The sequence below is a fragment of the Anomalospiza imberbis genome, chromosome 1 (assembly GCF_031753505.1).
Source record: "Anomalospiza imberbis isolate Cuckoo-Finch-1a 21T00152 chromosome 1, ASM3175350v1, whole genome shotgun sequence".
Lineage (NCBI taxonomy): Eukaryota > Metazoa > Chordata > Aves > Passeriformes > Viduidae > Anomalospiza > Anomalospiza imberbis.
Window position 1 is genome coordinate 71,961,021 of NC_089681.1, and position 26,844 is coordinate 71,987,864.

The following is a 26,844-nucleotide window of genomic DNA, read 5'->3' on the forward strand; positions in this document are numbered from 1 at the left end:
TCTCAAAACTACTTGAGTTGCTTCAGGGTTCAAAGTCACCTTCTGGTTTCAGGGCATTCACTCCATCAGTTAAAGTGACTTTCAAGCAATGAGTTCAGGTTTTGCCACCTGAACTTACTGCCCTCATGCTGCTCTGTGGTCAGCAGAGCTTCTAGAGATACCAGGATCTGAATGAATAACCCACCCACAGCCATCCCTGCAGTCCTCCTCTCTCCTTTGCCACAGTCTGGGCTGGCCTTTACGTATTTTGACTCCAGTCTTTCCCGTGTCTTCCTACAGTTACATGTGCCTGCCCTGAAATCTGAATTCACCTGAGAAATGTTACAGAAATGCAACCCCCAGCAACTCTGCAATTTGGGCTGCATCTATTTATACAACAGGCAAACAATCAAGTTTTTCTGATAACAATAACTGGAATTGTGTTTGCAGAGATTTCCTATGAAGAGGGACAATGTAGCACTGGAATGAATTCCTCCTGATCTGATAATTCCCAGTTTTTCCAAGGGAAGGCATCTCCTTCTACAGAGAGTATAGTGACCTTGCTTTAGTCTTGGAAATAAGGCAAAAAAAGACAAACATAATTTGGCTATCCTTTCTCTGGTCATAAATTTATCTTTGATTTTAACCTTGACCACATCAGTGAAAACAGAAGAGGCATGAAAAGTTCAAAAAGAAGTTGTCATTCCAGCTGGGTAGGTTTTCTCAGACAGTATCTCTGCATTCTCCAGCAACTCCCATATGAAGCTTTCAGGCCACAGAGTTTGCACACCAAAAAAACCACAACCCAAATGGTAACAATAAGAAGAGAAGTATTTACTCCCAGGATTTCTTTTGAATGTAATGAAGCATAAAGACTATACCCCTCTTTTAGATTGTGAATGAGGAACATGGCAATGGGTACAAATGAAATCTTTAGACAAATAATAACAATACTAAGAAACAATTGCAGAGGTCATTATTTGAATCGCATATATACCATTTTACAGTGACAGCTTAACTTCCAGTCATCATCTCTTCAAAAGGGTGTGATGAGCATAAATGAAACTCTGCATGAATAAAAAACTACACTAAGGCCCATTCTTAAATGTGTGTCACCAGTGTTGTGTATTTCTCCTAACAAAATTATTTAATAGCAACAGATGCTTTACACTGTTGAATCAAATGTGTGGTAACACTGTTGTCAACATATTATTCCAAAGTACACTGCTATTGCCTCAAATTTATAATTACTTCCATCCATCATGTTAGATTACAGTCACTGCACTATGACTTTCAGACAAGTTGAATGCTATTCTCACAGCCTTAAACTTGGAAAATCACTGTGAAAGAAAGCTATATATGTTTAGTTACACATAGCATTCCTACCAGAATAGTTTCTACTGTATATACCCCTTGATCAATGCATAGTCACATTGTGACATATGCTTGAGCATATTCCCTTACTTCCAAGTGTTGCCATATGAAAGCTAAGGATAAAGGCTTGAGGGATATATTATGTATTGAAGCATAAATTTTCTAGGGAAAAATAACAATCTAGAAAATGAAACATTTCCTTAAAATACAAAGTTCCAGAAGTCCTTTCTTTTCTATATCTCACAGTACAACATGGTCCTGCTTCAGAAGTGAGGCCATTCTTCCTCTTTAGTCTCAAAAGTACAATCATACACTGCAATTTTATTTTCCAGCACTTAGCATAAAAGGAGCTGGAAATTCACTGTTTAATGGGAGAAATTTAAAAGTAAGTGATTAGATAACTATGCAGAAGAGATTCCTCCTCTACTAGATGATAGAGCTGTTGGAATATGTTTTTGAAGCTTGGGATTTTTTGAGTTTTGCACAACAATAATATATGCAACACATTCTACTGAATAAAAGTGTGCTCTTTTGCACTTATCACTCTTGGTGTGTTCTCCCTTTATGTTATAGTTGAATTAACTTTAATCCCTAAACAGTATAAAAATTAAAAACATAGATTGCATGCAATTCTAATCGCTTTTATAATTAATTTGATAACTAGCTTTAGGTTGGCACAGCCAAAGGTTCCATCTTAGCATTACATTTGCCTGTACTGAAAAACAGAAATTGTGGTTGGCCAGATAAGAATTGGTTTTAAGTACAAAAATACATCAACTTCAATGTCTAAGAAGTTAGTGCACTTAATATTATTTTCTTCATAGCATCAGTAGATAGGAAATAAAAAAAGTTAATAAAATTGCATCTTAAACACAGGGATATAAACTGAGAATTTTACAAAGTAATTACGCAGTTATTCGGGATTTACAGCACAGAAAATGAAGTGAGAATACAGTTCACTACATAGGACATGCATACGTTTAACCTTGGTGTCAAAACAGTAAATTATTGGAAGCTAAAGTTCATGGCCATTTCTGACAGGAATCATGTGACTCTATCTCTCACCCCATGCTCCCTATATTCTTCTTTATTCCTTTGCTTTCAGTGGCAGACTCTCCTCCTATGTCTCTCTTCATAAAGGGAGACAGAAAAAATGCATAAGGTATGGATTTATACACTGAATTACATCTGCTATTAACATAATATTTTTACTAAAGCAGAGCAGCTGTCTCATGCTTACCTTTGATTTGCCTTTACTGTAACAGGCTCTTTTAGTAGCTTCGTCACATTGCCACTCCACTGCCTGCAACCAAAAGGGATTTGTTAGAAATGCAGGTAACCCAGAAATGTAAGCCTCTGACCTCTCTAAGCCCATGTTTGAGTTATGTGCTTCAGAGATATGGATGATTCTATCCATAAATGCCTCTTAAGTGTTTTCTCCCTGGAAATGTAGCTTTGCTGTTGAAGCTTTTTCATTGTTTTAATCCAAAAGGAAGCTGGCCTACATCATGATTGACTGTACCAATCACTAAAGCAGAAACAACCACAGTTACATTTGATACTATTTAGCCTTTTTTTGTTATTGTTGTTTTGAGTTTTATGAGGGTAAGCAGATAGAGGAACACACAGAAAGGCTGAACATTGCTCTCCAACAGAGTTGGGCTGCATCACTACTACATTTGAGGTCAGTTCTGCTAAGAAAACTTGCTCGATGGCAAAGTGTGCCCTATTGCACTTTTTGAAGTATTTATCTCAAGCATCAAATGGAGATTTTAGTCTCTAAAGGTATGACTGCAGCACTAATCAGAAGCACTAAAACATCCATTCAGACGAAGAAGCAATGGGCAGAGATATACAAGACAACAGTGAAACAGTGCACTGCAAAGCAGAAGCAATTTATCCTCATTTTTCAAGCTGTCTCACTGCTTCAACAGATTTGTGCCAGGACTGCAATGCCTAGTCTGCATTACTACAGTTTCATGGTATGAGTTAATTCCAGTTATTTCCATATCTAGCATTCCACAGCTGTGACTTACAAACTTTGCTGTTCAGTGGAGCAGGTTGCATGCTTGGTGTTAATGTGCCAATACATGTACACATTTGAATGCCTGTATATGCTGCGCAGTCAAAGTGCATTTTAAATCAGGTTGCATTCTTTCACCTCAATGGTGCACATCCATATGTTCCTTAGATAAAACTGCCACAAAGCATATTTTATCAAGAAGAATTGAGATTTCTGAAGTAACCACTGCTGCCTAATTACTGAAACCGCAGCCTTTTCATTTTTATTTACAAGGAAATAATGAAAGACCATTTATCCAGATTTAATATAGGAAATATTTTGTACCTGTCTTTTAATGGAGACTGTATTAACAGCAAGCAGACTCTCTAATTAATAATAGGGTGAAAGCCTGTTTAAATTGAGGGGGAAAATGCCTTCAGAGTATTTGTGTTTCAACATGCCCAAGAATGAGTGTTTTTCACCTCAAGGAAAAAAAAAAAAAGATTTATGAAAACTAATGTAATTCTCTTCCTCCATCCTAAACCTTCCTATTTACAGCATTTTCTTTTGCAATGAGTATGGTGTACAGGGGAATATATTGAAAACTTCTGGAAGAATCCACTTGTGAATGACCCTAGAATTTATAACAAACCATATCCAGCAGCATGAAAGTAATCCCATACTGAGCTAGATAAAAAAGCAGCAATGACCTAACTCTTTTGACTCAGTAATGCAAAAAGTAATTCACATCCATAACAGAGATCATAGGATGACCAACTGAATTCCTAATCAATACATTAGGACACACTGAACCTTCATATTATATGGTCATACATACAAGTGCTGCATATGTTATCTCTGAACAACACAAAATTTCAAATGCCTGGAGAAACACAAGAGTTAGTTACCAGGAGGAGGTCAGAGTAGAAAAAGAGTGAACTATGGGTACTTGAAAGGATGGTTTGAAGGAAAGTTCTTGCCAGAACTGAACTGAGAAAAACATGTCAGGCATGAACAGAAGGAAAAAGATTGCATTAAATACAAAATATTTATCAATAAATCCATTTTCAGTGACAAAATATCCAGCTTTCAATTGGCTCTAAGTCCACAGTAAAAATAATTTGAAGGAGAAGGATGTGAAATATTAAAACATTATGTAATATTTCTGGACATCATACTTAAAAGCACATACAAGAACCCAAACAGAAGAAACTGCTACAACTAGATATAAATATACTTGCTTGCAAGTTAACCAAATGGACAACTCTCTGGGAGAGCCCTATTCATGAAAACATCTGCTAAAAAGGAGTAATACTATGTGCACAAGAAATAAATGCAAACACACTGGTGACAAAGCTAAGTCCCATCTTTGAAACCAAGGGTACTCATAGTCCTATAGATCTTGGTTCCACTGCTAGAGGAGATAATAAGAGAGGAGGCTGCAAATGAAATATAGAACAAAGGCATCTGAAGAGAGCTGAGTAGTTCAGTCTCGTACTTTGGTCCCTAAGGCTCCCACATAGTTCAGTAATGCAGGCAAACATTTATATACAGAGCTTGCTTTCTTTTTACCTTCTAATCTTCACCAAATTCCAGGCAGTTTCCCACAAAATGGAAATTTAGATATTCAACACAGTATAATGCTTCTATACAGGAAGAAGACAGGTAGAAAACTCTTTAAGATAAATGTCATTTCAATGTGGGAAAAAAACCCGAGAAAAATGCATCCAGAATCTTCAGCACACAAAGACAAAACAAAATGTCCCAACAGAATAATAACAATGTGGGTTTTACCATTAGAAGATTACAACTTGAAAACTGTAATTTTTAAAGACCAGATGGACACATAAGAATTGCATTATTCTAGAAAGCAAGTGCAAAACCACATTTACAGATATTACTGCTATCCGCTGCTTCCCTTAAATTTACATATTCTCCTGCTTAATACTGATTGATGAGATTTACATGAAGTTCAGAGGAGGAATGCAGATATGACATGCAAACCACGTTGGATATTTGATTCACTATGGAGATCTATACAGCTAATAGGATTTTTTTTTCTATTTTTCGTAACAAGAACCTTCAATTTTCATATTCAAAATACAACCTGCAGCATTCAGTGTACTGGTTTTAATTAATGTTATAATTCTACTTAAGCTGGCAACAAAGTTCATTGAACCAAATTACAGGCACTCAGGTTTGTTTGCTCTGGGGAAAGAGAAAACAGGGATTTGAAAGTCAGTTTCAGAGAAAACAAGGACAGGTCATACACAGCTACTACTACAAGTCTCTACAAAGAACACAGCTGCATAGGTTAAGGAGGAGGGTTTAAGGTGGCACACCAGTCTGTGTCTGATAGCAAGCTGACAATGTTTACAATGGCATGGCTTTTATAAATCCTATGATCAATATGGTCTTTCAAGGACCTCTATAAATTTAATGACATTACTTAGTGTGCTCCTAATTTCCCAATCTCCTTCATAAATACATCCTCTTATACATAAATAAACCTTAATTATGTAATGTATTGAGATTTTTAATGCTGTGAAAGTCAATGTGAGCAGCTCTAAAGACTGCACTTGAAAGACACAACTTGAACTTAACCCAGTGTACTCTGATGAGGTTGTCAAAATTCACTTTTGAATACATTATTTTCTTAGGTTAAAAAAAATGCATGAACCACAAAGGTCCGTACAGATTTGACATAAATTCAGACTGAACAAAACTAAGGCTTTGGTGCACACTTAACTCTAAGCTTAAACTCAAGTTTCAATCTCATGGCAGGCAGCTTTTTGAAAAACCTCAGCTGTAAATAAATGTGTAAGTGTTTTAAACATTGATGTTTGTAAAGAACTTCCAAACTTCAGATGAAATCTCTCCTGGCATTTTCAAGGGGTAGTAGGAGGAGAGAAATTCCAGTGAGCGAAGAAAAAAAATTCCAACTCAAGAATATGTAATGAAATGATTATATTCAAAATGAAGAAAAATGTGCATTCAACACCCCTATATGTTCAGTTTAAAAATTACATTCTTGAAATTAATAATATTCTTTGGAACAACAGATATGTTTTAGTAACTGCTCTGGATGAACAGTAAGAGTCTTGCTTAGAAGTTAAAGTATTGTATCTTCGGCAAGTTAAACTAAATAACTGCAAAAAAATTTAACAAAAACTGAAAGACAATCTTTAATTTAAACTAATTTATCCAAATACCTTTGAAGAACACTGAAAAAGGAGCATGGAAAGTGTAAAAACAGTAAATAAAGTTCACAGACGTAACTGTCAAGGGATTCTCTTACATGCCCAACATGCAGCAACAAAGGAAGTCCCCAGGCAAGACATCTGGAGGTCCCTTCCAACGTAAATTATCAAATAATTTTCCAGAAAAATTACAAAATATAACAGGAGGAAAAAAAATCAGAGCCCTACGTACTTAACTTTAATGTGGCCCCTTTCTATAATTCTAACTTTAATTAGTAAACGTAGATAGGAAAGTTGAGATTTGAACACAGTCAATAAAGAACTGGCCAATTAGAATTATATAAGTGAGAGATGTGTTAGTTTTACCACCATGGCAATAAAAAAAGTGTGGCTTTCACCTACAGTGAAATCTGCACACATAACTGAGTACAATTTGACCTCCTGGGAGAACTGTGTTCCTGTAGAGATGTAGATATTCAAAACATATACAGGTAGACAGGTATGCATTCATATATATATTTGTATAAGAACTCGGAAATGTAGAAACAGAATGTACTAGTGCATTTCATAGAAAAAGAAGTTAATTAGTCAAGAACCAAGAAATGAACAGAACAGTATTCCAGACAGATGGTCCAGCACTTCTTAGGCAGATGGCTCTGCTAATTAGATACTGGCAAAAATAACATTAAAGGAGATGGTTTAATTACACAATGCCAAAAACTAACAAGTACATGATATTTCCTTTTTTTTTTTTTTTTTCTTTTTTCACTATCTGCTTGCTTTCATCTCTTGTATCCTGTATTTAAACAATACTCTGGGGACGCAAGGTATAATGGCAATAACCATAATAATGTATGTCAACAAACGTGAGCAATATCGCCTTACTGTTCACATCAAGTCCAGCAATGGAATGGCTTCAAAATGTTTTGACTTGTCTGGCGAGGGAGGGTGTCTTACAGCCTGCCTAATTAGCTCGGGATGTTGTAATCCAAAAACTAAAGTGGCCATAAAGAAAAGTGTCAAGATCATAAACCCAAAGAAAGAATGTAGCCATGGAGCAGTACACCGGCAAGACATTAGCAGCGAATTAGCAGCCGCAGAGTTAGTGGTGGTTTTGATGGTTACCAGAAGTTTAAAGGCATGCTTTGGTATAATGACATCCTTGCTTCCAGCAAATATGTAAAGCCACTTAGGGAAGATTTATACCTGTCTCTACTTCACAGGAACCATTTTCCTTACTTTCCACAGAGTCATGACCCCTCACCCTTGCAGCCATTACTGCTGGAGCTGCCTATTTTGCCAGTAGGCTTCTGACCAATATCTTTGGAAACTATCACTCTCTAAATGAAAGACAAGAGTAAATTATTAAAAAGGGGCTTCCTTTTAATATAGCTTCCCCTTCTGGCTCACAAGAAAAGAGGAAAAGCTGGTTTCTGAGGATTTAAGGCATCCTGGTTAGGCTTTCACATAATGTGATAGGTCAGCAGCTCATACAAGAAGTCCAGCACCATATGGACAACTTTACTAATTGGCTACAGTCACAGCATTATTTTGCCTCCAAGTTTTTTTGCCACATGTAACAGCCAATTTTCCTGGGAATAACATCATGTGTGTTTTCATTAGTTCAGAATCAGCTTTTACTGTTCATCCACAGTTAAAAAATTACAGTTTCTTATAAAGTAAGCACTGTGAAACGTATGGAAATAAACATAAAATCATGCTTGGATTTTCCAGGCTTTGGAATTTAACTCAGTTAGAACTGAGATCCCCTGACAGATATATAATTCTGTACTTAAACCAAGTAATATCTAAAGCTTTGTATGGCTTCAAGGAGCTGATGTCAACTTAATTTTATTCCAAATATACTAGCCTGAAGTATATAAAAAAGTGAGAAGTACATACTCTGCCAATTCATGAAGGAGCCAAAATTTTAATCATCTGATTTACTGATTATGCAAATAAACAGTTGTTGAAAAATTTCAGAGCTAATATGATAAAAGAAAAGTTAACCATATTAGAGAAGAATTCAGAGTTACTAAGACTTTCAAAAATCCTCAGTGTTGGGCCACTCCATTGACTTGAATGACACAGGACTCTGCCCAAGACTGAACTTTCACAAATGCCAGCTACCCATCCACCTGTGCATTCCCCTCTTTGTCTTCTGCAAGGATTTCTAAGTGTCACAAAATATCCATTTGCTTTACACTTAACAGACACAGTTTTAGGGAGGAAAATGAAGTTCCAAACCTAGAAGCTAGCAACTCAAAACTTGAGTATGTTTGAAACTAGGATTTTCAATCCTGCTCCCACAGAGTTATTAAAAAACCCAAAACTGTTGCACTGTGACATTCAAAGTTTTTATTGTTCCAATCTGGCATTTTGAAGATTTTACAGTTTTTATGGACATTTAAAAATTGAATGCAGGATTGTGCTGAAGGGGTAAAACCACAAAATGTTCTTGCACTACCAAACTTGGCAGCCATTCAGCAGGTAGGAATGAGATTTCACAACACAGTTTTAATGTACATTCTGAGATTATACTACATATAGTAAATTTAATGTTTTGAATAAATTACATATGAATCCTTTAAGATTTAACATCTGTGTTACCACATTGAGTTTTGACGTGTTTCCTGGGTTGTTTTTTTTTTTTTTGCAAATAATATTGATTTTAGTAGGCTCCAAGACCTTTTGAAAGCAACAATTTGATTTGTTACTTTTTTTACTAACACTGTTTTTAACTTTTAGGTCTTGATATGTCAGGAATCTCTTAATTCCAATGAAATGAAATGAATTTCAATATAATTTCATGCTTCTCAAGCCCTTAAGGTTAACAACAAAGAGGACTTCTGAGAGTCCTCTGAGAAGAGTCCTCTGGTACTGGAGTGCCACAAAATGTCGGTTTGGACCATGAGCACAGGCAAGCAGAAGTTTGGGTTTTTTTTTTTTCCTGTAAACCTGCTCATTGCTAATAAATTGCATGGAAATTTAAAGGAAGAAACAACAATGTGGAATGTGGACAGGAATGTGGGCAATCCTGCCTGATGCTCACTTGCTGATCAAGACAGCCATGCTGATTTGGGGTGCCCAACAATCCTTCCCCCTCAACTTTCAGCCACAGGCAGCCAAGCAAGACATGGCATTTCAGAGTGCTTTGTGCAAATCAAAAACCTTCCTGAAATAACTTCTGAAAGACACGGCCAACATACTATATCCTTCCCCTGGGATGTCAAAGATAGCTGCATTACAGCTTCCAAGTATGAGCTAAAAAAACCTCAGATGAACCTGAAAGATACACTGGAGGATGTAATTTATTAACACCTTCCAAGTCATACTGAATAACTAAGACTACAAAAAAAAAGTATTTCTGTATGTTTGCATATGATTTTGTACATAATGTCACATTAGGAAGAGAAGAACGACATCAAAATTTCCACTTGTTTTTATTTGTTTATTTAAATATCTTTGTCATTAGGCTTTAGGGATGACAGGCTTGATTCTGTCAACAGTAATACCCATCTACAGTTCTAGAGAAAATACTGTGCTTTACAACAACTGTTATTTACAATAATAAAAATATTTTTTAAAGCTAACTTAAAAATGGCATCTCACAAGACAGCAAAGAGACAAAATCTGTTGAAGGAACTTCAAAATACCTATTTTTTCCCATTAAATATGCAAAAAAATCAGATAAGAAGATTTTAGATAGATGAAAGCACTGAGAAAGTAGAATGCTATTGATAAAAGAAATATAAAAGCCACCAATTCATGTAGCTTGTCCAGTGAAAAGCTAGTGAAAAAAATACATGTTTCAAAATCAAAGAGACAAATTCTACATCCTTCTGGTTAAGTGCCCAGAAATGTGATTGCAAAAATCAAGATTAAGTTTTCTTTTTCCCATTCAAGGATGACACATAAATATATAAAACATCTAAAAAGTGGACTGGGCAAAATTGAACACAGTGAAAAAAAAAATTCAATGAAAATTTCCAAAGAGTTGGCAACGCAGTTGATGACAGCACAATTGACATTTCACCAAGGGAAACATGGAATAAGGAATTTCAATTTTTGTTATGTTTACTTTAAAATAATTTGCTTTAATTTGAAAAATGCTAAAATGACATGAGAAACAAAATAGCAAGAATATGGAGAAGAATACAAAGTAGAGAGGTACATAAGTGAGTGTCATCAATACATAGATAACATCATGAGCTGTGGAGTTGGACAAAAGAACCCCACCAGGTTGAGAAAAATTCTCATTAGACATAAAATGTAAAATATGCTTATTAAAATCAGAAATCTTGAACCTATAGCTAATAGGAAAATCATTGGAGTGTAACTGCACTGCTAAGTTATACAGAAATCAAGGGTGAGTGAGACAAACAGGAGCCTGAGGACTAAGGAGGATATCTGCTCAGAATATGAAAATGTCTTCACGGGAACATTGTGCACTCCAACTGCAATGGAAGGAGCAGTGGGAACCAGGGGGCCCAGAATCTAACTCTAAATCACAACTTCATCATGAAGATGTGAGATATCAGTGAGGCTGTGAAAAAGCCTGAATCAAAGTGCCCTTCTCTCTTGTTTCGACACAAGTGAACGGTCTGGAGCAATGTCAATGGCACACAGAACTTTGCACCTCTAGGTTAGATGTTGAACATCATTCAAGTTATTAATTAGTGGAGGTCAATGACACCTAGCAACCTCGTAGCAGCAATATTAAATGGGTGGGTGATTTCTATCCAATTTGTAAAAGACAAACATTCAGATCTAAACTGGCCACTTTTGCAGGGGGCAATCGAACAGCTGCTTAAAGGGAAAACATACCCCTGTTACACATAAAGGTGTTTACCTCACTCAGCATGTGTAGCGGTGCGTTTCTGGGGGGGACCCCCAAGGCTGTGAGTTTGCTGATAGCAGCCGGCAGGCAAGGAGACTCCACACGGCTTCTGAGGGTGCTCATTAGATGAGGGTTTATTGGGGGTCCTACCCCCAGGACGCAGCATGGTTTCTGAGAGAGAGGGGGGGAAAGGGGAGTGAGGGGAGAAAGGGGAGGGGGAGAGAGGGGCTGAGAGGGCACCGGCCAGGAGAGCCGACGAGGGGAGAGAGACCCGTCCCACCAGCACACTTAACAGGGAGATTCAAAGTGGGCGCGGAACAGATCGGGCCAATGGGATTACAGACACAGGATACTGCAGGGGAGGATCACAGGCTTGGAATAAACCCTACATTTTCCAGGGGTGAGACTGAGCATACCATTTAACTAAAATATAACACCACAAGCATGGACAAGGAATCTTAGGAAAGCAGTCACTAAAACAAGCATATATTAATATTCCATCTGCAACTTTTCCCCTCCTATTTCGCTCCCTGCTGACCTTGTAGACTTGTAGGAAGCTGCACAACTTTTAGATTCAAATCCTTTCAAGTGTTGAGAAAAGTATCTCCTAAATTTCAGTGACACACAGAAATTTTAGTAAATATCTCACACAGGGAGTCCAACCAAAAAAATTATTTCTGAAACAGCTGTGTAATATTCTTCTACTCCCATAGCCTCTTTTCCATATTTCTTGATTTAGAAACTCTTTGATTTCTGCATTAGAAGAACAATGTTGTATTTTGGTATTTTTCTTCATATGTCGCTGAAAGTTCATTGAAATAACTATAAAACATGATAAATAAAACTCATTCAACAGAATGCCCAGTGCAACTGGTAATAAGGCACTTCTGTGCAGCCTTGGGGCTCTTATTTCCTTTTGCAGATATCATCAGCTTTCCCCTTTCAAATTACACCTTATTAACAACTGGTCCCCTGATGGGTATGTTGTAGCTCTTATTTCTTTAACAGCAGTTTATATTGGAAGCTAGTTTATAATTATAAACAGAAAGTTACAAAATCTCTTACTAGGAATTATGTCTTAAAAATTCTCCTGTGCTTTTTCTGCTGAAAATCTTTTGAAGTCACTGCTACAAATCCCAGAGCTTTTACTAGAGCAAAGCACTCCAAAATCAAAGCAAGTTTTGTCTAAGAAGAACAGAAGAAAGGTGAGTAATTGTAAACATTCTTAATATCCCCTACAGAAAAGGGGCAGCCACACAGTAGTTTAGAATAGGAAACCCCCTTAGCATATATCTGAAACAATGAAGAACTTAAGACATAGACCAAAGTCCACTCATTTTAGCTTTTACTTTGAATTGTAAAATGGGTCTGAAACTCAGATCAGGCTGTTTTGAGAGTACCTCTACAAAACTGCAAAGTCAAAAAAATTCAAATAATCAAAATTAATTTTCTATTTTAAGTACAAGGTGTATAAAAATTAATATATCTCAGTATTCTTGGGAGGAAAAATAAAGGACAATCTTTATTTCTACTAAAAAAAACCAAGCAACACCAACTGACCAATAAAAACACAACAACCAAAGTAAAAATTAAACCAAAAATAATTTAAAAACAAGAAATATTTTTTTAATAATTTAAATTATTTTTGCTTAAAAAAGAAAAAGAATTTTGAAAAACAAATGCCCCCCCCAAACAACAACAACAAAAAAAAACCAACACAACAACAACTCACAAACAAAACAAACAAAAAAAAATCAGCTCAAAACCAAAACAACAAAAACCTTGCTTACTCTGTACGGCAAGTAAAGCCTGAGCAGAGACATCCTTTTGGCCTGGATGTTAACTGTGACTTGAGAACCTGCATAGCCATTTCCTCATGTGCAATAGAAATTTCACATCAGGAACATAAGACTAAGATTAAGACTGGATAAAAACAATGCATTCCTTCCTACCCGTGTTCCTAGAAATAGCAAAATTTTTGGCTACGTTAATCCAGACTATCAGTATTCTGTATTAAAGATAGTGCTTTGAATTTGGATATTTTCAATATTAATCTTAATCTGTCAATTTCTGGAAAAAGCAGAGGAAAGACAGAACAGAAATTGCAATGTGTGTACATTTAGAAAGGATGCCAGATTGTAGGAAGCTTGGCTGACTGCCAGATGCCCACCCAGCTTCTTTCTCATGAATTAATTTTATTGACAATTAAGAATAGAGTCTGATGGTCAGAAACAGACATAGCTGAAACACTTTCCCACCACAACCACGACCAGCTTTTCATAGGAACAAATTCACCCCTTCACTCTGGACTCTGCCTCCTCCTCACCAGCAGCACAGGGATTTAGGGAACGGGGAGCCATAACCTGTCACTCTGCCCTCCTCACAATTTTTCCTACTCCATACGATATTCATAGCTCAAGACTCTTTTTCTTTTAAGCCAAAATGATTTCAAAAGTTGCAGTTCTGTTAGAAAACACTTCCAATTAATCCCACAAAATCTATACTACAGTGAGATATGGCAAATAAATTTCAATGTGAGTTGCACGCAAGCAAGGACCAGCCACTCCACTGAGAAACAGAAGAAACAAAACACCCTAAAAACTTGAATGTCATATCCTTCCAAATTGAAATTATTATATGGTTGTGTAAATTACAGAAATGCATTACATATGTGTATATATAAAAATTATTTAATTTTAAAGTTAAATTATTATATATAATATTTGCCCATTTTTGTTTCCATTTTGCACTTTTTTGGTAATAGTTTGCATGTTACTGTCTTCAAATCACCTAAAATCCAATATGAATACCTTCATTCACAATGCTCTCCATTTGTCAGAAATCAGTTTGAGGGGAAAAAAAATGTTCTGCCAGACACTTTAGCTCTTAAAAGTATTGATTCTGATGGACACTTTATCCCTTCTTTCAATTTTAATCTTTCTTCCAAAAATATATGCCTGTTCCTATTCTTACAAAAAATATTGGATCAGAGTGAAAATGGAGAATATCCATTAACACACATCATATTTTTATGACTAATCAATAATCCTTAGTAAAGTAATCTGTTTCTTACTCTTCTTGGTCCTTCCCAACTTTCTGAAGCCTCCTCCATTCAGACTGAAATCTTCCTCTGCTAGAGAGGGAAATACGAGCAAAATAATTTTTTCTTTTGTAAAAATGTTGTACTGAAAAATAAATTTTTTCAATTGTTTTATTTGCAAAAAAATTCTGTTCCTAAATTCCACACACACAATCACAAATAGTGAAATTAAGATAACATGGTAGGCAGCTTTTTGAGATGTTGTATTCTGTGCATGACTGTTAAAAACTTCTGATTTTACAAAGTTATTAGATAGAGCAGCACAACAGAATAAAACTTTTTAATGTACGTGAACTGGATCTTGTATTTTTTTTGCTCATTTTTCTGGGACAATTAAATGACATCTCAATAATTTTGTAGGGATGGCTGATGTCCTCAGGCAAGAAAACTCAATTGTTCAAAATAAATTCTTCTGCACATTAAAAAAAATGCCTTTGGCAAGAATATTACGCATTCCCTAAAAGATAAACTGCTAGAAGTACTAACAGTAACAGTAAAACCAGTAATAGCAATATTGAAGCACATGAGTCAATGATACAAGAAAAAAGGTGTACCACAAAATGAGATGGCTGTATGCCTCATTGTAGAGCAGCAACTGCCCCCCTCACAGCTGGAACTAAACACAGCTCCATTAACAGAATATGAAAGCACCTAAACTAAAAGTAATGCACAATAAAAGCTATCATACCAGTATGGAAAAAAAGGAAGAGTGAGAGGAAGACATATGGATTTCTTTGCTAGTTTTCATCTTCTCTTACTCCACTGTCACAAATCCACTGGCAACAAAGTGCTGCATTGGATTAATGGCAGTTGGGAATTCATGTTTTACTCATACACTAAATTCCTTCCTTTTACACATATGCATGAACTCCTCTATAGTGGAAATAACTCGCCAAATTTGTTAAATAAGCATGTTTTACCTAGTCAGTCCATAACCCCACAAAGGCTTCCTAATATTCACAGGAACAACTTCTAGTATACAGCAATCCTCGCATAAAAAGCCACAAATTTGTCTCAATAAAGGCAGTAATGCATTTGCAATAAATGTTTTTAATCTCAAGCTAAATTAAATATAAAATCATGTTTGATGTTGTGGTAGCTGAAAGTTATTTTCTAAGACACATTATTTTTCTAGTATAGATGTAGCTTGTCATGTCTTACTGTCAAAAGGATGCCAATTTTCCAAATGTGATAAGCCAAGCAGGAATCTCAATCATTTGGCTCTTGTTCATGGTTTAATGAAGAGAGATTGGTATCTTAAGAATCCTGAGTGGGGGGAGAGGAGGGTGGTTAATGCAGATGTGAAGCAAGGCAGAGAACAGATAACAATTCTAATTTGGTAACAGCCTGAACATACTTAAAATGCATGCTTGGAAATCCCTCCCACTGTTGCCACCACAATAACATCTTTTATCAAAGTTTTGTCTATTTTAGGAGGTCGGTTCTCCACAAATGATAATCTGATTCAATTCCAAACTGCAACATGCACTTGGATAAATCAAAACAACACAGAGCAAACCAAAAATGTCAACAGGTTGGCTTCTTTCTGCACACAAGAGGCAAACATATTTTGCTGCACAGGGAATTTCTTTTGTATCTTAGCAAAAGAAGTTAACACAATTTTTGATTTTTTTTCTCACATTACAGGTTTCACACATGATACTCAACGCAAACATCACAAGTGGAAGAAGAGTGGATGAAGAGAGGGCACTAGCTAATATTAGTGGCAGTCAGATTAAATATGCTATATTTGGGCAAAGTATCTCATTACCACACATACGTACGTGCCCTAGTGAGCAGAACAAGCATCCTTTCGTCTTTACTGAGAAAATTACATGCTGCAGTTAGGTTCACTTTAAACACCTACAAATGGAAAGGGAGAGCACTAAACTGTTGAGGAACTAAATGAAGATATATAGGAATGTGTTGAGATGACCTCCAGGAACACTCCAGTACAGTGCTATGACCAAGAAAGATCATCCAGTGATATTGTAGCAAGTGAGAGAGCAGGAGAGGAAAATGATCTAATGCTGGGTTCTCTCTACTTACACCAATGTGTATGGGAGCAAAGACGCCAACACAATGAAGTTAGGTAGAGATTTGATCATCACGTGTTTCACAAAAGAAGCTGAGACACATTTAGAAGGATTCATAGTCCATGCTATACATCATCTTCAAAGTTAATTATTGAAAGAAAATGATAGAAGCAGAAAGATAAAATGGAAAACCTCTCTCCAGTGGTCTGCTAGGAAGAGACGGGTACATAGATAGGCATCCTCTCCAGAGCAAAAGGTAGTTTCCCCAAAGATGTAAGGAGTGCTATGAGGCCAGAGAGTACAGTAGGAATGGCAGACTTCAGCTACCCTCATAAAATCTGGATAGCCATAACACTATGGCCTGGCAGCAAGAGTAAATTTTTAGACACAAATCAAGGTTTTTGTGAAGCAACTTAATTTAAGGCTGAAGAGTGAAAAAGCAGCTCTTAACTTTGTTCTGAGTAGCATGAAGGAATAGCACTGTAACAGCAACCAGTATGTACTTGGATACTACAACATGTTTGCTTCATGAAAGGGAACTTCAGGATGATGCAGTATGATAAGAAAGAGCTAGGTCAGACAGCTGAGAGTTAAATTTTTTGCTGGCAGCATTTAAGGAGACCTAGCTGGAGACATAGAAACACTATCTTGCAAAAATTAAAAAAAAAAAAAAACAACTGTGGCAAAGGGCAACTTGGAAAGATTAACAACAGGACAGAAGTAGTTAATAAAAGGAAGTAAGCATCTTTCTAAAAACTAAAGCAGTGTCAAAATAAAGAAAACAAAGTACTGAAGAATAATATTTAAAAGTCATAAATACTACGAGTAAGTCCTTCAAACACATTAAAAGCAGGAATCTTGACAGTTCAAAGAAGCAATAAAAGATCAGAGAAGTGATTAAGATAAAGCCACACCAAAAAAACCCCCTTATTTCTCCCCCTGCCCAAGTTCATCATGGCAGAATTCAAGGAAGTTCTCATCCCAGAATATGCAGGGCTGCTGATGAAAAGCTCTTATCTTAAATCATAGTGTTGTTACAAGAGGTTATAGAATACAGATAAAATGAAAAGCAACATATTTTCAGCATGGTTAACTGTTCAAGAATATTAAAACTAAATCAGAGAGGAAAGTGCTGAACTATTAAACAGTGTATGACCTTCAGCTTACAAATGCTTTGGTACTTGAGGTCTGGGAAACAGAAAATTAATACTAAAATTATTTAAATTATTTCTAAAATGGGCTCCAGGAAGATCCAAGAAACCATCAGCACTGATGTCTGTATCAAGCAAATTATCAAAAATTTTATCATAAATAATAAAGAGGGAACGAAGATACAAGGCCTGGTGTGTGAATTCAATTACCCTGACTGCTGGGTGTAAACTGTCCAGAGCAGTATCTCTGAGCCTACTGGCAAAGCCTGTGGAAACAAAGCATTACTAAATGCAGAGGAAGATCAGAGTTAGGAGACATCTAAACTGAATATAACTAAACTAACTTTACCATTTAGTACAAGTCCATGGGACCAGATCAGCATCTTAGTGCACTGAATGAGTGGACTGAAGACACTGCAAAATCATTCTCTAGCAAATTTGCAAGGAAACAACCAGCATGGATCAGACAAGGAAAAATCACCTCTTACCAACACGATTGCCCTCTTTGATGAGAACAGTGCCCGCTGTTTTACCTGCCTCTAGCAGTATCTTTGCCAGTGTTTCCTGTAGTACCCTCAGAGCCCAGCCATTGAGATACTGACTGGATTAACAGATGATAACAAAAGTGAAAAACTGTCTGAATCAAGGCTTGAAGGGTTGTATTCAGTAGGACAGAATCCAACTGGTCACCAGTGATCAGTCAGTGGAAGACTGATATTTGGGCCAATAACATTTAATGGCTTTATTAATAACCCAGGCAATGGGACACAGTACACTCGCAGTAGCTACATAAATTACAGAATAGTCAGAGAATATGAGAAATCAAAATGCTGGAGAGCCCAAAAAGCTCAGATTTTTCAGGGGCACCTCAACAGAGCAGGGAAATATGCTGACACATTAAGCACAATAAGGGCCAAGTCCTGCATCTAGAATGAAATAAAATCCTAAGAAAATTAGCAGAAAAACAGACATGGATAAGAACAAAGTATGATCAAAGGATATCAAGAAGTTATATTCTGTTTGGATTTGTAATATGTATTGGACAAGTTCTCTTACCAAAGGACCTTTAAGAACTTCTTCAAGAAAATCAGGGCACAAGGGAAGGTTCTTCAATAAAGAGGTGACAATTATTTATTTTCATGTATTCATTGATGAGCTCTGAAATGAACATTACTATTCAAAAATAAGATCTTGAATTACAATAATAAAAAATTAAGAATAAATTATAAGAAGTATAAAACACTAGAGAACATCCTTGTACCATGGAACAAACCCATTTACTCTCTTGTTTTTAACACTTTTTTGCATTTCAGTCTCAACCCATAATTTCAGATTTGAAAGTAAAACTAGGATAGATGCATCGAAAGGGGACAAAAGACTTCCAGCTTTTTGTGTTTTCTTTACAGAGTAGGATTAAATTGACTGATTCCTTAGGCTAGGAAAAAAGGCATCTGAGGAGAGAGCTAATAGACAGTTATACAATTATGAGAAAGGTGCACAGAGAATATTGTTCACTGATTTTAAACAGTGAATTTAAACTGTATTCACTGTTCTTTGAATTATAAAGAATATTTAAGGATTTAAACCCCAGAAGCTCTTCATTGCCATGATGAACTGCAGAACTCTCTTCTATAAAACAACAGATACAGAAAATGAGTTAAATGTCACAGGGTGAAATTGATATAAAAATATCCCTCAGGGAAGTGAGGTCTTGATTAAATCTGCCCTTCTGGCAACACATTATCCTATTTTGTGCTATAAAACCTAATCAAACAGAGAAAATTGTTTAATTATTATTAAAATTTCTGTCAATGAATGGTGTCATTTTGTTGCTGTGGTTACCCCACTTTGCAAATCCTCTGTGACAGCTTCAGAGTTGACTGGATAAAAACCCATCCAGGACCCTACCTTCACCTCAGGAAGCTCCTGGATTCCAATGGCTGAGAAAATTTTCAAAGGAACTATCATTACAAGTTTAGGCTTTTCACAGGCACCTGCTGAAGGCTGGAGACAAGACAGTACAGCAGGTATGGTCTGACCCACTATTGATACAACCTTCTAATTGTAACTCCAAAGAGAGAGACATCACCCACTATTTAGCTTAATTTATGAAAAATTAGAAATAAATGTTCATCAAAATTATATATTTTGATTCTCTTTTAAATGAATTTATGCAAAAATGAAAGAAAATCAAGCATCATTTATAATTCATATCACTAAAGTTATTCCATAGCAAGGGAAATTATATGAAGTGCTCATAAAATATGGAACAAGTTTGGGTTTTTTTTCAAAGTAAAATAATAAAATCAAGAATCAAAATCCTGCCTTAAGTCTAGATTCCACCCAAAATGCATTCTGTCTTTATGATAACATCCAAGTTCAAGCAGTGCATACTGCCTTTTCTTCACTCATATGTTATTTATTTTACACTGAAAGCACTTTTCCAGTGACTTATGATCTGTTCTGCTCTAGGCAGGTTGCAAGTCAGCATTCATAATCTTGTTACCTGAATCTGAGTATGTGTTTCTACCTATGTTACCCTCACTTCTGAATATTTCTTGCGACAGAAATTTCCCTTGTGCAAGATTTTGCATGTTCTGCACATATTCTTTTGCAAATTGCTTTTCCTGATTCAAAGCAGAGGGAAGAATGTCTAGAGATTGTTCTGTGTCCTGTCTGATAAATGAAAGCCCTGTTTTCCTGTTGCCTGGCTACACTCTGTGTTCATGATGATGCCAGTGCAACAAACACATTCTTGCTATCAACACTGGCCTTTTTTAGTTTGCCACTCCTGCTAGGAGAAGTCAGGGAAATGTAATACGCATCCACTGCTGACATTTAGGTCTGGTTGGAACAGATTGTTTTTTGCAACCCAGCGAGGAAGAAAGGCCGAGGGTGAGATACGCTGGATACTGCCCCTAAGGACAGTAGAAGAAGGATAGAAGAAAAGATAGGAGTGAAAGAAGAGATCAGACTTCCCCATGGGTCTCGGGGGCCAGAGATTCATGAGGTCTGGTCTTACTAGCAAAACCTGAGGTAAAGGCAGCACTGAAGTGCCTTGGCCTTTTCAATGTAATTTTTCACCAGTTCCCTGTGCCCATTCAGCAGCAGGACCACATTTACCCCAGTCTCTGTTTTGCTGCTGAGGTGCTTGTAGAATCCTTTGTTGCTCTTAACACCCCTTCCCAGAAGTAATTCAAGGTCAATCTTGGCTCTCCTGAAAGATCAGACAACTACTCCACATTTCTCCTGGTTCACCAGCCCCATCTTTCATCTTTTTTAGAATTAATTTTTGTGTCTTTTGAGTTTAGTTAGGAGCATCTTGCTCCTTTCATGGTCTGCCATGCACATCCATTTATACTTGCCATTTTCAGTTGATTCATCATAAAAACCCAGGTACACTACCTTTGGGGATTAACCCAGGACAGGGGTAATTTTTCACTCTAGTTGGGAAGGGACATGGAGCTTATTTTATACCACATCAGTCATAATCAGGGTCAGGGACTGTCTTCCAGGGAGAAGGCAGTCCTCATGGTCAAGAAAATGTAGTGAAAGGAGCTGTCTGGTACTGTCCATTTTTGGGAGGTTTATTTCTGTGAGTCAGTTCTTTTCTCATACCCTCTGTCATCACTATTGTTGCTGTTACAGTTTGGTTTCTTATCTCATTGCTGTTTCCAGTAAAATGTTATTTGAACCTGTGATCTTTGCTTTTGTACCTCCAATTCTCAACTTCATCCTGCCACAGTGGGAAGGGGGAGGAAAAAACCAGGAAGCAAGAGTGGCACATGATTTGGGGAGTCTTGGTGGGGGCACTGAATTGGGAAGTACCAGTCCTAAACCATGACACTGGCAGGGAAGAAAAAAAAAAGCAATTTCAAATTAGTAATGAAGGCTTTGGGTTTCAGTATTCACTTTCTGGTTCTCAAGTACCTTGGCACTCCAATGACTAAGTTGAAGTGTCATCCACCTGCCTCCAATCGCATAGCCCCAGTCCAGGAATCACATTGCTCTGTTGTTTCTGTTTAAGCCTTTGCTGTGCTTTGTCCTCATCCCACGCAATAAACAGGTTCACTGCCTCAAGGAACTAGCTATGAACCTGTCAAACAGAAGCATCATTCTACCTGTAGCAGGGACTTTGAGTGAAATTGATCCCAAAGTCAGAACTTTCAATTTCTCACAAGGAATAATGAAATTAACATCTTATATTTTGAAGCACTCTCCAAATAAAAAAGAAAAGGATGTGTTTCTGAGGTACATTTTGAAAACCAAAACATAAGTTATTCTAGAAGGAAAAAATCAAAATGCTTTATTCAAGAAATTTTAAAATATGCTGACATTTTATGAAATAATCACAGATTCTCTTACATTGCTTACTACAGTTCACTTAGATACAGAATTCACCTTTTTTGTCATCATCAAAATTCTCATCTAGCCTAAAAAATTATCAGGCTGTAGTCTCCATCTAGTTTTAAACCTTCCTATAATCGTCTTTCAGTGATTTCTCCCAGTCTTCTAATAGTCTCCTCCCTACCCTGAAGGTCCTGTGACCATCATGTTTAAGATGAACGCCACAATTTTCAGAAAGCTTCTTTTTATCAATACAGAATGTATGCCCAAGTGTTTGCCCGTGACAAAAGAAGTGAAACACCATAGAAGAGCAAGTAACAGAAGTCACAGATCTATTCCAGATTAAAAATAAAGGAGATGATTACTGGAAAGTGCCCCATATAAATCTCCAGTAAAGCAGGGAATAATTTATCCGTTTCATGGCTAAGCCCCAGAACGGAAACCCTTCTGAAAATATTGAAGATCTGCTAGCCTAAAGCCAGACAGACAATTGGGAAACTACAGGCAGCTCATAGTCAGCAAGTACTATCAGGCAAGAAAGGAGACATATAGATTAAGAGATCCCAGAGGAATTCAGATAATTCACAACTGGAAATTAGCTGGAGAAAAAGAAACAAACAAATAATTACAGAGAAAGACTGAGGTTACAATTAGAATTGACGAATAATTAAATTCCTTTTTACTGTTTTAAGCCTTTACTCTGCCTTGTAGGTTTAAACAAGCATTTCATTTTGCTGTTTCTGAATAGATTCACCCATCTTGTTAGTCTTTCATTCCCAATAAAGATTACATAATACCAAACAGGTAGGATTCCTCATTGGCCCAAAGAGCAAACACCAGTGTTTGGTCACCAGGATTCCAGGAAGAAATGCTGCAACTGTCACCGAGGGAAAGCTGAGGGAGAGAGACTCTGAAGGAGACTCAAAGAGATATTAATCACAATTTTGTCCTGTGCTTATTAGACTGGTTGGAACAAGCTTACTGGTTTTATAACATAGGCAGGTCTTTCCCATTTTCTTCCTTTAACAACATTACCCCAAATCATATTGTGTGGCATTGTTAATAAAGTCAGTGTAAAAGAGAACAAGATTTACCTAAAATTGGACAAATAACTACTGGCTGAAGTAAGTATCAAAAACCCCAAAGCGTGGCTAAGTATCTCAGCTGGAGAAACTACACTTGATGAGTTTTTCCCATATGAATAAGCATATGTAAATAAACAATCCCATCTTTCTTATTCTGCTCAACAGTAGCTCTGCACATCTGATACAGTGATGCATTATTGAAATGCCCTGAGTCTCATATGAGTACTGTTTTATACTGCAATAGTTTCAGGCTTCCAACTGAGATGCTCAAGAAGCAGTGACAATTCTGAAATATAGCCAAATTATCAAAATTTAGTCACAAACTATGTAACATGGCATTTCAGTTTTTAATTTTTTATTTATAACTTTAAAAAAAAAATTAATGCTGTTTTTTGGTATCAGCCAAGTAACTATTTGCTTTCCAATTGAGATTTTGTAGTACTGAAAGCCAGGATGCAGATTTAAAGAGAGAAATATGCTGCTGTGATCATGCCAGTGATCTTCTCACAAGATCACTCTGGACTAATTTATTATCAGTCAAAAATCTGCCAGATAGATCCTTGAAATAAAAGTAGCAGGGCTTAAATTAGGTTAGTGGCAGTCAGAGCTCCACTCAAACTTTTAGGCACAGGAAGAAGACACACATAGTTTCAAGTTCTGCCAATAAAAATGACAGAGGACCAGCTGCAACTGTTTTTTTAAGTATAAAACTATTCTCCTACGTGTCTATCCAGTCTCCGTGCTAGGTGCTCAACATAAAATATTGAGGCATGGTGTAACTTCAGACGTAAAACAGCACCTTACCTGATGGCTAATGTATGAAAATACAATGTGAACACCTGCAAGACACTGCTTAAACACTGCAGCATGGGGAGCAGATGGGAAAGAATCAAAAAAATGCAGACCAGGAAATTACAGGCCTATTTTGAAAATAAGTGTGATACAGCATAAAATAAATGTAAAGAAGTGTAAATGAAGTGACTTTCCTCATTTATTTTTCTTTAGCACATTCAAAACCATGATTTGATCTTTCCACAGTTGTGTATTTATAAAACCTCTCACAATCAATAACATAATAGTTCATTAGCATAATAGGTGCATGGTATTTTGAGAATCTCCAAGTTCATGCAACTCCATAGAATACAACCCACATGACGACAAGTGTCATGCATACAACATTTCTTAATTTAACAGCGAGATTTGGGAAAGTTGAATAACAGCGCTGTGTCAATATCAGAACTCTACTGCAAAACCACCCAGCACTGTCAATAGCTCTATTAAGAGAATATTTTCCTCTATTGTGCCCAGAAGCTTTATTTGGAGTTGGGTTTACTTTCTAATTATTTTTTTTATATTTCCTTACCCCTCTTCTACATTCTTGAGAATGTAAAACTCCAAGTTTTAATGCTGAAATTTCCAAGGGTAGTTTACCAACTTCAGTTTGAACGAAGATGTAGAGAGAACAGATTTATAAACTGGGAGCTTAGATTTTCAATTGAAGTAACTTGTTTTGAAAAGAAACTAGCTATTTCAGTAACATTTTTCACTCCAGCTGCATTCAGTGACAAAATGGCAGAGGCAAAACGGCAGAGGCAAAAATGCCTTCAAGGAGATAAGATTTAAGAGGAAAAGTGATAGTACGGGTTTGGAGTCATAGTAAAGAAAAAACCAATGCTATTTATTCTCCCCAGAGCTCTAAACTTTCATAGGCTTTGGCCTTTCAGGCTGTGCTGTGATCTCTAGCAACAGCACTGTAAAAGAGCAGATGAAAGGCACAGGAGTTCTACCATTCTACTACTTTCCAAGATGTCCCCATCCCTACTAGTTGCAGCTCAGAAGTTCAGAATCTCTTCCTAGATTTAATTTTATAAGAGTAAGTGTTCTTAAGAACCTCTTAGATTCTTCTGAGGTTTTTGTTTGATTGGTTTTCTTTACCAGCATGTGTATTTTACCAACAACTCATAAATAAATCACAACTCTTTCCGCTTTCTTTTTTCAATAAATAGAAACAAACAGACTTCTTTTTTATTTTACCTTTTCTTTCTTTACCTTTTTCATCTTTACTTTTTTTACCTTTTAGGAAGATAAGTCAAAACAGGTGGCTCTGGCTTAAGGGGCTGAGTTCATTCCCAGTAATAAGGTGTAAGTTGAAAGGTGGGTTCCCCTCTCTATTCCCAGTTCTGCCCTTCAGTGCTCCCCTTAAGCCCAGAATGTTCTTGTTTTACTTGCAAATTCCTGGCTCCTCCTCTGTGCCATCACATCTGCATGTTACTACAGTAACCTGCTTACATCACTTAAAATGGCCTAAAAAAATTCCCTTCTTCCTTATAGACCAGAAAGGTAAGAGTGATGAGTGGGAGAGAAAGGCTAAGTTCAGCCACAAATGGAGCATGAGTATATATAGGAATGCTGACATGCCCAATTAAACCAGATCATGTTGCCAATATGAGCATCTTGGCCCCGTGGGGATCTGTCAGAGTAACACTACCATCACTCTCAACCCCATGAGGAGTTTTATTTCCTAATTCTTTGGAAAATATTTGGTGATCTTTTAAAGAAAGTTCCTAGGCCTGCAGAAAATATGAGGCTCAGGCACTCAAAATTAGGAAAAGAGTGTTTGGATGGATGCAGCCTCAGCAAAACAGGAAAGGACTCAGCATTAGGAGCACTACTTGTTCACTATCTAACAACAGATTTAGGATTTTGTCTATTAATCTGAAAATGCCAAATGATAAGTCAAAAGAATCCAACGTAAGGGTGTTCTTTGTATGCCACTCTGGCAGCAGAATATCCAGACTTCTTGATCCTGCAGCTATAAAGCCTCTTTTGACACAAATGGGAATTTTGCCCAAGTCAGGATTACATGCTCAAACCTTCAGTATATCATGAAAGACTGAAGTTTGTGAAAAAGATCAGTACACTTTTTTATCCTCAAGTTAATCTTTCATATGTTGCAAGTTTTTGCAGTGAACAGTGAAAAGGAGAGAAGGCAGTGGCATGTGGCAGCTCCTGAAAGGCTATCCAGCTGTTGAATAAAATGTCTAACATTTGAGCACTATCATCACCATTCCTCTAATCTTTGCTATGCACACTGTCAGGGTATTACAGTTTTCAGATAGGAGAACAGAGAAATTGTCTCTGGAATACAATATCTAGGGAGCCATAAATTCCCCATTTATTGAAGTTAAAAAGGTACATGAGACATCACATTTTTTGATTCGAACCTTCAGAATTTAAACTTGAAACCAAGCGGTCTGAACACTGTATCATAAAGACCTTGTTATAAGAGGTGCAGCTGATAATTCAGCTTGATGTACCTGTATGCCATCATTCCATTAAATAAATGGTCTAGAACCCGAGTAGGAAGATTTCGTTAGCAACCTTGAAGCAATAATGGGTGCCCCTCTACAGCCTTCTTGCACACAAGGGAAGGTGAACAAGTGAGAAGGACAGACCTACAGCAAAAACACTGACAAATAAATCTACAGATTTCTATGGGAAGTTTGCTCCAATTAGTATACACTGCAGGGCACTCACACTAATTTTACAATTCTTGTTAAGGTTTGGACTCAGTGATCTGTGACATCTCCTTCTCACTAATAGTTTCAACTTTGCCACTCTTTCAAACACACTGGAAAGATCTTACTGCAGTGTAAGAAGAGAAACATTCAGCCCAGATAGACACTAGACATCATTAAATCAGTGAAAGAGGGTTTCTCTAATGAAATTT

General features: G+C 36.7%; 1 protein-coding gene across 4 annotated transcripts in view; it reads right to left on the reverse strand.

The window, feature by feature from the left end:
• Positions 1 to 26,844, reverse strand: part of SEMA5A (semaphorin 5A) — a 312,741-nt gene that overhangs the window by 139,645 nt on the left and 146,252 nt on the right. For all 4 annotated transcript variants that reach the window (XM_068196491.1, XM_068196502.1, XM_068196480.1 and 1 more), the window contains one exon: positions 2,594 to 2,656. In XM_068196491.1, coding sequence (XP_068052592.1) covers positions 2,594 to 2,656 — 63 coding nt within the window. The remainder of the gene's footprint in view (positions 1 to 2,593; positions 2,657 to 26,844) is intronic.